Below are 13,621 nucleotides of genomic sequence, written 5' to 3' on the forward strand. Positions count from 1 at the left end.
TGCATTGCCAGGTGGATTCTCATCCACTGTACCTTTGAGGAGAGCCATTACTAGCTTTTAAAGGGATGGTGCTCTACTGTGGATGTGACACTTATTTATCAAGTGTTGTTGTTCAGTCGCTCAGTCATGTCCAACTCTTTGCGACCCCATGGACTGCAGCACTTCAGGCCTCCTTGTCCCTCACCATCTCCTGGAGTTCTCCCAAGTTCTTGTCCACTGAATTGGTGATGCCATCCAACCATTCATCAAGTGCTTCTTGTAAGTTGAAGTGCAGCCTCCTGTGAGAGCTGAGCCTTGGGACAAACCTGCCCCAGTCAGGAATCAGGCCTTTATGGAAGCAGGACAAATGAAAAGACCTTGGACTGGAGACCAGTCTGCAAAAGAAGATTGTGTTGGACAAGACTCCTGCCCTTGCTGATCATTTTCTTTTGTTCCGATAGCATTCGTTGCATTCTCATGGGCTAGGCTCTGTGTCAGATCTATTTGTAAAGATGAGTGGAGGTTAAGCCCCTACCCTCAAAGAACTCAGTCCAACAAGGGACTGAGCACTGGATCTATTAATATAATATAAAGGTCTAACAGAGACACATGTAATGGTGTTACTTCAGCTCAAGTTTCTGTACCAGACATCATCAAGATACTCCCAATTCTGCTGTGTTAATGGAGTATATATGAAAAGAAGAATGAATATAGGCGACCACAGATTTCATTTTCTCATTAGCTTGATCCTTATTCCAGAAAGGGACTAACAGCTGGTATAGAGATTCATTTAGCCTCATTTCACACAAATTATGAATACTTGGAGCGGGACATATTTTTGTATGACAATGAGTTCTAGCAATAACAAGATTTTTAAAGTAATTGAATAATTATATTTATTTATGAATCTAGAAGTCAAAACCTTTTATCTTCATCCTCATTGTTGTGGTTGAGATAATACAAGCATGAGAATTTCAGAAAAAAATCCGTACTTTTACCAAATAGCAGCCCAAAGAAAAAGCTTAAAATGTTTTAAACGTCTAATTTCCCAACAGATTATTCTTTTTAGAAAGTCAATACTAGCTCACAAGTAGTATTCATTGTACATGCTCAAAAAGGCAATGGTTTTATGTAACTTTTTTGTTAGAACCTGGCTTGCTCTTTGATAGCAATCTCTTGTTAGACAATTCTTATTGCATAATATCACCCCTTTGTTCCACTCTCCATCACCTACTGGCTGACCAGACCACACTATAGAAGAGACAGGAAGCAGTGCCTCTTATTTGAGCTCCATGTAACACTTCAAGATCTAATGAAGGATTTTGAACAAGAACACAACAAATTATATAGTTAAATCTACAATCACTTTGAAATAGAAATTACATCATGCAACCAGTTAACTAAAAACCAGATGAACTATTAACACTTGTACTGAGATTAAAGACAGTAGCTTATTCTATAATTTTTATTTAGTATGAGTTTTATTGTTTATTTTTCCAACATGTCATTAAAATCATTTTGCTAATGAAAATGGTTATCTCCCCTGTATACTAATAGGCAAGTAACATGAAGGGGAACTGACCCAGAATTAGTCCTACTCCTACTATGCTCACTCATGAACCAAGTGTGCAAATTGTTCCTTGCCAGCATCCCATATTCCCCACACCCACCCCTTGCAACATTAAACTGCCAAACACCACCCAGGAACGGATTTCCTATTTTGTCATTTAAACCCATTATCTTGTTTCCTTACTATCTTGCCAAACTGGTTTCCCTCTACTTAAATTCTGAGACATGATGTGGCAAGATAACAAGTCTAGACTGTTTGTATAAATAGACAGTTGAGTCTTAAAGTTGAAGCAGAGGACCAAACGCCAAGTCCCTTTTTTTCCCTTTTCAGTCTACTGCTTAGACTCCTTGTAATCCCAAAGAGATTGTCTTGACTCCAAAGCAGTTGTGTTTTACAGGGTGCATCATTTAGTACAGCAGTTGTCCAATAACTGCAAGGCAGTAGACTGAAAGTTTGGGGGAAGAAAACGAGAGTATACCATAATCAATTGAAACTGTAGCCTTTGCCTAACTTGCCAGTTGGAAAACACAGTTAATTTAGTAAAGATTAACTTAATCTCTAGAGTATGTGCACATATACACTGAGGATTGGCATCATGAAGCTGATATTTTGAGTGAATGGCCCTGCAGGAGGGTGTTGGTAGATGGCAGTCCTGTGCATTAGACGTTTCAGGGACTTCCCTTTTGCTCCAGTGGTTAAGAATCTGCCTTCTTATGCAGAGGGCAGGGGTTCAGTCCCTGGTCAAGGAGCTGAGATCCCACAGGCCTCTTGGTATGGCAAAAGAAAAGAAGATTAGCAGTTTCAGAGGACTCCTTTCAATTGAATCAGAGTTGTGGAATATGGGAAAGTCTCCCCGTTTGCCTCAAATTATCTGTATATCCATAAACACTCCAGAATTTTATCTTTTTAAATGTCAGGCATTTGGTCACTGATTTCCAGAATATGATTTACCTAGAAATGACTGTCAAGACAAGCTTGCTGAGTAACCAGGGATAAAAGATGATGTTATCTCTAAAGGTTGCCATTTAGTGACATGCCCCAATTACGTTATTCAGGTCATTGTATACCCGCTTTCGCATCCTCCCAGATATAGAGTATATAGAATATGTGTCCTCAGAAAGATGCTTGTGGTGATTGATGGTGACTTTGGTAAAATGTAGACAGGGACTCCTGAGAGCCAAACGGGAAAACCAAACTGACAGCATAATGCTTGCAGGAAGTCCTGGGACTGACAGATCTCTGGGTGATAATGGGGCCGTTAGAGGAGCGACTGAAAAACCAAAAAAGAGTAGTGGTAAGATGGGGAGAAAGTTTAAAATTCCCAAAGTACTGTTTTTCATTCTTATTTTACTATGAATCTTTTTGATAATAAATACGTGGGGCAGGGGTGGGGTGGGGGAGGACCTTACCTAGATTTAATCTCCTCAAGGTTGCTGGAACCAAGTCAAAGCACAAACTGAGCTGCCTCTGTGACACTCCTAAGAAAAGCCTCCTTATAACAGCCTCAGGAGCTTACTTCAAATCCCAGGCCTTTGTCTTTCATCTCTCTGCTCTTGGGGCTCTGGGTAGTGCCACATCTGGTGGTGGTTTGTGTGAAAGGAAATAATATGTATAATAGTTTCCTGTTTGGTCATTTAAACCTATCCTTGTGCTGGACAGAATTTGACCCACTTCGCTCAACAGCAGCGTCCTGTCACTAAAGTACCTGTTATTTACAGCGGTCTGTCAGCTGAAGTCACAGTGCTTTACCACTAGCCCCAAAGCTGCCCAGCCCCCTTATTCGGATCCTTCTTATCTTCATTTATACAAACACTGTTATTATAGCTTAAACTGGAGGCTGGGATTTATTTCTTTAGAGCACAGAATTATTTCTGATAAGAAACAAAGTCTAGTAAATATGGTCATTGTCATCAATCTCTTCTCTTATTCACTTTTGGAGCCAGATTTCATTTTATTCTTGAACTTTATTTTTGAATTGAGTTTTATAATTTAATGTGTAATGACTGGCAAGGAGTTTTTAAAAAGCAAAATCAAAAAGGTGCCAATAATAAAATGAAAACTATTTAATACTTTGAATTCTTTTTTTCTGATTTGGCTCTGATGTCTCACCCTGGCCATTCTTGACAGTCTTGCCCTTGAGGTCTTTCTTTGTCTTTCATTTACTGCAGAGATGACCAGTTTTCTTCTCTCTGGGCATGTCCATTTGTGGTTTTGAATGTCCCAGAGACCATGAAACTTGGAACATTATTTATGTATATTGTTGTCGTTGTTCAGTTGCTCAGTCATGTCCAACTCTTTGTGACCCCAGCACACCAGACTTCCCTGTCCTTCACCGTCTCCCTAGAATCTCTTCATACAGTAAACTCTTTTAACTGCCGAATGAGTACTGACAGTTCCTAAATCTGTGTATATATTTGGGGGGGGTGGGAAATTCCATTCTGCACTCATCACTTGCTTTTTACTCTAGTCCCTTAAACTGATATCAGTTTCTTCTTCCTTAGAGACATTGGGAATGTATGGATACTTCATTTAGTTGGGACCTCCGGAAATGCTTATGATAAAACAAAGAGAAATGTTTGTAGCATCACATGTTTGCTTAGGGCAAGGGTGTTATGACCCTCCGGCCAAACGCAGTCAGCAACCTACTTGTGCACATTAGGACTAAACATTTGTAAAGTGTAAGGGAGAACCAATTATGGAACAGAGACTGTATGTGTCCCACAAAGTTTAAAATACTCTCTGACCCTTTATAGAAAAAGTTTACTAACCCCTACCTTGGACTAGCATCATGTGTTAAAATTTAAAGCCTTGTAGTTAGAGCAGCTAGTGTCTCTTTGAACTTCAGATGTAAACTCTTATTGGATACTGCATGCTGTACCAGACTAAATTATACTACATTTATTCCAGTTTGATTCTATGTTGGCTGCTATTTATATATTATTCCAGTGCTTCTCAATTCTTGCTGCATCTTAAAAATCATCTGGAAAACTTTAAAAATACTGTTGCCTAGGCCCCTACACCAGAGATCCTGATTTAACTGATCTGAAAGGGGGCCTGAGCATAAGTGTGTCTTATATGCTCTTCAGGTGATTCTAATATTCAGGCAGGTCTGAGAACTACAGACCTATACCACTTAAAGGTCTGTTTGTGGATTGACAATCAGACCATATTGTTAGGCAGTTTTTATTCACATTTTTCATTAGAAATATAATAAAGATCCATTATACAAATTGCTCTATAATTTCAAGACAGAAGTGTTGCTCAGGGAAATTTTAACCGAGACAATTTTGAAATGTGAAGAGCATAAGAAACAGACAATGCCGAGACCAGAAAAATAGAATTTAAAAGATAGGAACTGAAAGGAGCATGCTGGAAAAAAAAGAAAAAGAAAAAGAAAAAAACCACTCAGAATTTCAATACACAAATCACTGAGTAGATTTCTTGCTGTCTGGGTAAGTGTACCTATTTTCAAAAGTGCTATTAACATAAACAGAGCAGTAAATCTGGGGCACCATCCTTTTTTTTTTTTTTTCAAAGTTGTTAAGAAGAATTATATCAGTCTGCAGGTGTCACACGCAGTTACTCAGAATCAGAAAGAAGGCTGATCGGGGGTTAGAAGATCTCCATCTATCTATCTTTTTGCAACCAACCACGTCCAGGCTGTTTATTTAATACTTCCTCTTGCTAATGAAGGTACTGGTTGGGGATGGGTCGGGCTTTCCCATGTCAGCATAAGACTGCAAGATTTGAATGTGCCCTGGTGTTGGCTTCACTGACCACAGCAGGTACCCCAAGCAAGAATCTGAGCAGTAATAACAGGTAACAACAGAGTTTGCATCAGACCTCTGACAGTTTTCCTTCCAGTGTATTTCTTTTTCTCTCCATTTATCATTGTGTTCTTTTCCCTCTTCTTTTTTCATTTTTCCAAACCAGCAAGTGTGGAGGCAAGACACATCAAAGCAGAGATGGGAAGTGAAAGAGCTCTCGTTCTGGACAGATTAGCAAGCAATGTGGCAAAGCGAAAAAGCTCAATGCCTCAGAAATTCATTGGTAAGAATACAACCCTTTTTCCTGCTGTTGTTAGCAGATAGTTTGAATGAGATAACATAGGATGCTTACTACCCAGGCCTTTCCTAGTTTAATCTCTGTTAAGATAATTGATTTTTCCATTTACAACTTTTATTCTTTGGGATTCACTTTGATAACTAGAGCAAATAAAATAAAATATTTTTAACTAAAAAATCTTAACTACTAAAGAAAGGAGTATTTGGTATCCAGTATCTTAAATGAAGTTGGTGTTAGAAATGCTGTTCCTTCCTCTTTATTTTGAATGACATATGTTGCATGAGAGAGTTTGTGCAATTTACACCAGTAAGATGTTCAAGATAGCATTTTTGTAATCTTTTGTAATTATATTTTACAAGTTGGTTCCCTTATCATGCTCAAACTTTTTTCAGGCTCTAAAATATATTGCTATATTTTGTTGAATTTGACTGAGAATTGGTTTTAAAAGAATGTGGTTGAGAATGTATAGATTTAAATAACAAGGTTTGATTTAGTCACTTGTCTTACTGGAGTTAATTTTTATACCATTGGTTTTCACGTTGTCAAAAAACACAGCAAGAATGAGATGGCTAAGAAATAATTATGTCCGTTAAAGTGTTAGGACTGCCAAATGGCAGAAATATTTTGTTGAACTCTCCCAGATGTTTACATAAATGTGACTATGATATTTAAAATAGATTTGTATTTGTGGAGTAGGCAGCTGAATTGAATGTATCGGTTTTGCTATAAATTGAAAGTCGGTGATATTGAACAAAAATAGTTATCCCACAAAAATAGACCTTCCTCAACACCAATAATATTTTAGAAACCTGTCAGTCTGTTTTTCCAGAGCTGTTGCTACTATTGATTTTTTACTTCAGTTCTTTTGTGTTTATTCTTTTCAATAGCTTTTACAGATATCAAGCGCCTGCTTGGTTTTTTAATCTGATTGAATCTTATTCTGGTCTAGGTAATTTCTAAATTCTGTTCTAATTAGTTTTTTAATTTTATGTGAATTATAGAGATATGTTGAAGGAGATATGTATAGAGATATGTTGTACTATATATTTCAAAGCTACCCAGTTTGGTGTTTATGCTTATTTATTTTATTTATGTTGATTGGCTGAGAAGTTTTTGTATCCTTTTAGTTACTGTAAGAATAAATCATGTCAGACTAAAGTTGGTGCATTTCAGTTTAGAGAGACTCTTTCCTCATTACCATCTTCCCTCTCCTGGAGGGAAGTGTCAGGGGACATGCAGTGACTTTCATATGGAGTTTAGGCACAATGGACAAATCATGACACCAAGACATTATATTAAAATATTGCTTATACATCTTTTGAGCTGTACTTGTGTAAAGAGGTTCTGGCTGGAGTACAAAAGGAAGTTTGAATTATTATTCTATGCCATGAGTGTAATGTAATTTGGGGGATGTTTTGACTGTAGAAATGGCTGCAGCTGATGTAGGTGGAGGAACATGGGGAGAAATGGGCAAGAAAAAAATGTAAAGTGATTTTATTTCAATCCACTTATGATCAATGCATGTTGGTCTAAGAGAATTAAAATATGAGAGAAGGTACTTAGTTCATATAATTTCCTTAAACCTGTCCTTGAACTAAAGCCCTACTTAATAAGTTGTTTTGGTACAAAACAAATACAATATTACAAAGTTAAAAAAAAAAATACAAGCACAAATTATAAAAAAAACAAAACAAAACACATGTTTCATATGTCCAAGTCCATGCCATTTTGCTTATTGCATCAGGGATCCATTCCATTTGTTTAAGACCGTTATAACCAGAGGGTTTTCACTCTTCCATTTCCAGACTCAGGAGAGATGCTGATCTGGTAGGTACTGATTTCTCTCATCTTCTGAACCATCATGTTCTCTCTGTGCTGGCATCAGGAAACCCAGTCTAGTTAGCTCTGGATTTGAGCTGAGGTAGCAACTTCAGGACTTCGGGGCACTGAATAGCTGGGGGAATTTTTTTTTTTTGTAAATTGTGGTAATGTGCAGTAGGAAGAGCACTGGATTAGGAGCCAGAAGACCAGGTTCTGATTCAAGTTCAGTCATTTCTTAACGGTGTGTGTTTAGACAAATCACATAACCTTTCTGGGCCTCTGTTTACTCATCTGTGAAATGGATAGACTGAACAGGTGATGAAGTGATCGAGAAGGTCCCTCCCAGCTCCATCATTCTGTAAGTCTGTAAGATGAAGTATAAAAGCCAGCAATTATGAGCACCACTGTAAGTCAATATGTATAACTTCAGATAACTTTTTTCTCAAGATTGTATAGATATGATATGTTATTCTATGTTTATTGTATATTATAAACCATATCATATAATTTAGGGTGGTTTTTTTTTTTAGGAAGATGTCATTTAACCTGAGTATCTATAAAACAGCTACATTAGTTCAACATTTACATATTTTACTTAGTACAGTACTGCCGATGCATCCACTCTTTTTGTGCGTTCATCTATCATGCGAATGTCTGTAGAGCTCCTGCCACGTGTGTGATGGTCTGGTTCCTGAGCTCTGGTCTCATCTTCTAGCATTAGCTTATACCCTGAACCTTAAGAGATTTGTTTGAAAATAAAACTCTCTGAATCACTTAACTTAATCAACCTTTTTGATAGAAAAGAATCATTTCAAAGGGGAACTAAAGGAACATTATGACACCATGCAGTATTCAGGATGTAGTGATATAAAACATGTGGAGCTAATATCTTCCCTCCCTCTTTTCTCTCCTCTATTTCCTCTCCAAGACACGATTTTCTGAAAGGATTCAGCTGCCAGGGAAATGGCAATGGGTAAAATGTGAAGAAAGAATGAGTCACTCCCTTTAATCCTGGCTGATGGTTGCAGAGCTCCCAGACCAGCCTTGGCTTCTCTGACCTCTTGAACTGTGAGGGTAAAGGTGAAGATTATACCATCAGGTCAGCCTGTTACTTTCTTAACAGGCTTGAGATAATTACCCGTAGAAAGCATTTTTACCCATTAGAGATGAACTGAGGAAGCAGGATGGATTGTATTGTCTAAATGCATTTAGAAACACAAAAACATGCCTCTGTTGAAGAGTAAGAGTAAAATTAAATCACCCAAGGAGGAGAAAAGTGAAATCACCTTTTTTTTAATTCTCCAAGAAATGTTGTATCACTTTCTATAAAATGGGAAATAAATTGACACACATTCATTAGAAATCAGCATCTTTATGTCATCAAAATAATTCTTCTAGTTGTTCTTTCCAAAGGACAAGAAGACCTTGCTTTTAGCACCTAACCCCCTTAGGGACTGTCTTTTCTCTGAATCTTATTCTCTGGTTACAGACTTGCTTGACTATACTTCTAACTAGGCCATCTTCAAATACTTGGCTCAAAATAGAGGCCAGATTTCTCTCCTGGAGGGAGGAGGAAAATGACTACATTTCTGCATATTTCTTTTTCTGATTTTCATTCTTTCTCCAAAAACAGATGTGTTATTCAGACCAAAGTGGTTACCATAGCATCTCCCTATTTTTTTTAATTTCATGTATTACTTTATTAAAGGAAGTTTTCACATTGAAAAGAACATGAAAAAAGATCTCACTCACCCTCGGTAAACATGTCGTGAGGTTTTGACACTTCAGCAAACACTGTCGGTTCTCCCTGTGAAGTAACTAATGAGAAATTGTCTGCTTTGGTTAACAGGGTGACAGGAAGCAGTTTTAATGCCTATTTCTAAAAGCAGAAAGTATCTTCTCCCATCCCTTCCCAAAGGGCCGAAATCCCTAATCCTATAGGCATCCAAAGTCATAGCCTTTTTGAGCTTGAAGGAATGTTAGGAACCAGTAGGTGAAGGTTGTTCATTAAGGGAGGAAGGGGGATGGGAAAGATGGAGAGATGCAGCTAGTAGGTGACAGAGCAGGGCCAGAGCCTGGGTCTATAATGTGCTGCAGTCCAAGGCCTTCCTTCCGCAGAGAGTCACCCAGAGCCGTACATGTCATGTGCGCTACACGGGGGCTTTGAAAAGGGGAGGATCTAGTCACTGAGAGCTGGTGGAAGAAAAATTCTTGAAGAAGGCCAGTCATTCTCTCTTAAGGGTGTGTTTTCTTGAGAAAAGAGCTGTGGTGACTCCATCAGGGCAGATGACAACCAAATAGCACTTCATGGTGACTCACAGAGGACAAAGGCTTCTGCAGCAACCGAACGTGGTCTCCAGCTCAGTTTTCCTCACTGCCACCCCCACAACTCTCTCTTTTCTCTCTCCTCCTTCCTGCTTCTTGTTCTGTGGCTTCCTACCCTCTGTTCTCCTCCTCCTGGAAGAGGTGTTAGCCACTTCAGTCTCACTTAGAGTGAGATCAGAGCCATCACCATCATCAGATATTCCATTTACCCTACTTACCTGCCCTTTTCTAGGGGGAGGATATGTGTTTGGAGTAAGAGTAAGCGGTGATACATGTGGGAAATGGTATGAAGGTATCAGCAGATACAATTAAGTGATTTGAAGAAGCTTAAAGACTTAATGAAAACCCTGGTTTTTCACATTATCCTGTTGTGATGACTATCACATCGGAATTGTTATTTTTCTAATGTCAAAATCATTTCTCCTCCTCGTCAAAAAAAAAAAAAATCTTTCAATGGCTTCTCATCAGAATAAAATCTAAACCACCCAGGCGTTCTGAGCCTTTCACAATCTGTCTCTAAGTTGTCTTTTCTAAATGTATCATTTCAGCCAACTAATCTTTTAATTCAGCCGTAATGAACTACTCCCACTTCTATGTTATCATTCTTTCCATGCTCACTGTCTGGAATGCCCTCCCTCCCATCTGCCCTAAACCTCCACGTGGTCTACGTTCCCATACTGTCCTGAGTCCTCTCTCTGTCCTCCCCCTGCAATCCAGGCGGGTTTAACAGTCTGCTTTTCGTGATATATGTAACTGTCTCCACCACCATCACTTCCACCACCTCAGATTTCAAGCAGACTTTAGAGGAAGAATAAGTTAATATTTGTCCCATGTTATGTGGCATATTTGAGGCGTGGTATGTATTTTCCTCTCTCTGCTTTCTTGGCTACTCTATACTTTGTTTCACCACATAGTGTTAAGGATACTAATATGTAATGAAATTGTGTACATGCTACATCTCCTGTTGGATTGCAATTAAGTTTGTATTCTTTAAAGCACCTAACATGGTATGAAGCTAACAACAACAACAATAATAATAGATCTACCACTTACTGAGTGCTCACATGTGCCAGTACTCTGTTAAGCACTTATGGACATCATGACAACTCTATGCATCTAGATCTTTATTGAATGCATGGTACTGGTCCATATGGAACAAAGCATAGTTGCTTTTCTATGCTTATGGGAACCATCCCAGCAGAGAATCCAGAGACATTGCTGGTGGTGGGATTGAGACACGGGTGAGGTAGCAGCCAGGAAACAGTTAATGCTCAGACACTAACTGAAGTACATGGGCCCTTGGGTCACATCTCCATTTACCAGCTGAGCAACCTGTGCGAATCAGTCAATTTGTTTGTGCCTTAAATCCTTCATCTGACTAAGAGATGATAATTCATCTTCGGTAAAATGAGACAATATGCAGAGGACCTAGGATGGCACTGGGTATATAGTAGGACTCAATAAATAGTAGCTATTCTTCTTAGTGTTTACACATAAGGCCCAGTGCTTGGTACTGTGAAGTAGAGAAGTAAACAGGTTAGAGGGGTGGATCTTGTCCCTGGATCCCCAAGGCAGAAGTCTGAATCCACGTGCCCAGCTAAGATCCCTTTTAGCTCTAGGCTATGATTCTGTACTTTCAGGTTGGCACTTAGCAGCCAAAAACCATATACCCTCACCACATTGCCACAACTCAGGATGGGCAGATGCTCAGTTCAGGGTTACCAAAAGCCTAGGCAGTAGGGATTGACCCCTTTAAAAGGAATCAGAGGTAGGGAACAGCCCAATGAGGCAGTCTGGGTTTCTAAACTTAGGACTTGTTGCCATTTGTATTCTCATTGGAAGAAAACCTACGCTTCAGCCCGAAGCTGCTCTCATTAATCACGCAGAGGTGTGGTTCGATTTTGACTAGAAGCTGGACTGGAGGCTCCGAGCAGGTTTGGGAGCAGTTACACTCTTGTGGTTTGACTAACCTTTTTTATGAGTGTGTTACTAAAGAAACGTGAGCTGCTGGCTTTTCAATTACTGTAGCTTACCCCTCCTGAGTTTCATACACATTGAGTCATCGTGTCTACAGGTGACTGATAATCATCTGCACTACTCAAGTTACCGTAACTCGGAGATGAGGGGATCTGATGAGGGCAGGTTGCGTGCACGTGAAGATCTGAGACTCTCCCATCTTCTTAAAAATGAACAATGGTCTGCGTTAACCACAGAACTCAGTCGCACATTTCCACATCCAGAGCTGATTTTCCTCTTGCTGTTTTGCCTCTTACAACCTTAGCACTCAGCTGTTTTCTGACATGTGCTGCAGGTGGTAGAAACTGTGAAATCGTTGGCCTAAGTAGGCAAAACAAACTCTTGGGAGAAAGGATAAAAGCAGAGGTTGGGATGTGCCTGCCCCACCTCGGAAACTTTCTGGAGCCTCTCTGATAGGCGAAAAGATAAAAAGACTTCCAGAGATTCCTGGTATTTGGAGGAACTGAGTAGAGTTAGCTCCACTGGCACATCATCAGTAACCTTGAAAAGCCAAGAAACCGAAGTTCATCATTTCTGTGTCACTTTCAGGGGAATGAATATTTGTGACTTAAGCCAGCTTTCGTATTCCAGTCTCATTCTTCCAAACAGCTCTGATCAGAGACACAGCCAGTCTGGCACTTGAAAGAAGAACTATTGATTACTTTGGCAAAGGTCTTTGTTTCTGTTCCTTTTTATTGAGTAGTTAAGGCACAGTGATTTTCTTGGTATATTTTTTCTCTCAGGTATTTGTCTGGAAGCTGTCAAGTTGGCTTTAAGGTAGTGGGGATGCAGGACAAATCCGTCTGATTAGGTCTTTTAGCAAGTCTTTCTGTCTCCAACTTCTCACTGTTCTGGTCCACCTTACACATTGCTGTTACATTAATATCCTTAAAATAACATTCTGACCACAAGCCTCTCTTGCTCCAGAGCACTGGAGGTTTGCCATTGTCCAGATCTAAGCCCTACTGGTGATTGTTCAGAGTGGGCATCATTTGGTCCCACCATGTGTCACCTTTTTTCAGCATTCCCCAAAATGTTGGAGGCAAAAGGCTAGGAGGCTCACAGGGCATTTGAAAACCTTGATCTACGTGGCCAGGAAATTATTTTCTTTTTAGTTCTCTTTGAATCTTCTTGATTATACCAGGAGAAAGATTTAGACTTTATTAGATGTTAGTTGTCTTCAACACTAATCACACACTTGATAAGCTCTATTTTTAGCAAAGAAAGAGGGGATCTTTGTCTACAGGTACTTACAGTATCTGATCAAACTTTAATAAATTGCTGTGTTTCGCTGTCTTTATTTTCATAGTTACCTTCTATTTGTGGCAAGTGACTCTGGTTTTCCATTTATGTTGGTGATATAAAGTTTCCTTAAAAAAACAAATTTCTTTTAGCAAAAAAGGAAAGAAAGAAAATGCAAGCTGATTCAAACCAAGTTAAAAAAAATAACCCTAAAGTCTACCAAGTGCTTTCAGTGTGCCAGGTGCTGTTCTAAGCTCTTACTAGTTAAGGTAGATACAATTATTACCCCCATTTTACATGAGGACACGGAGCCACAGACAGGTTAAGGAACTTACCCAAGCTCACACCACTACTAATGATGAGGCAGCATCAAATCCATACCATCTGACTCTAGAGCTCTTGCTCTCAGCCACTGCACGACCCTGGGGTGTTGATACTGCATAGTGTGGAGGAATAAGTGAAGTCTGAGAAACCCTTTATTCCGTACTTCCTGCTGCATCCAAACCCTCTCATTCCTCCCTGCTCACATCTTGGATGGTCCCTTGTGTCTGTCTTGATTCATGCTCATGTCTCAATTAGGATGTCTCTTCTGCCTCTCTGAAA

General features: G+C 39.3%; 1 protein-coding gene across 9 annotated transcripts in view; it reads left to right on the forward strand.

Annotated features, from left to right (window-relative positions):
* Positions 1-13,621, forward strand: part of IKZF3 (IKAROS family zinc finger 3) — a 90,660-nt gene that overhangs the window by 69,263 nt on the left and 7,776 nt on the right. For 6 of the 9 annotated variants that reach the window (XM_081582187.1, XM_081582189.1, XM_081582191.1 and 3 more), the window contains one exon: positions 5,483-5,599. In XM_081582187.1, coding sequence (XP_081438313.1) covers positions 5,483-5,599 — 117 coding nt within the window. Of the gene's footprint in view, positions 1-5,130; positions 5,369-5,482; positions 5,600-13,621 lie in introns of those variants that run through there. The other 3 variants (XM_081582195.1, XM_081582193.1, XM_081582194.1) reach the window with 3 other exon arrangements.

The sequence above is a fragment of the Giraffa tippelskirchi genome, chromosome 3 (assembly GCF_054371585.1).
Source record: "Giraffa tippelskirchi isolate mGirTip1 chromosome 3, T2T-mGirTip1v1.2.pri, whole genome shotgun sequence".
NCBI lineage: Eukaryota > Metazoa > Chordata > Mammalia > Artiodactyla > Giraffidae > Giraffa > Giraffa tippelskirchi.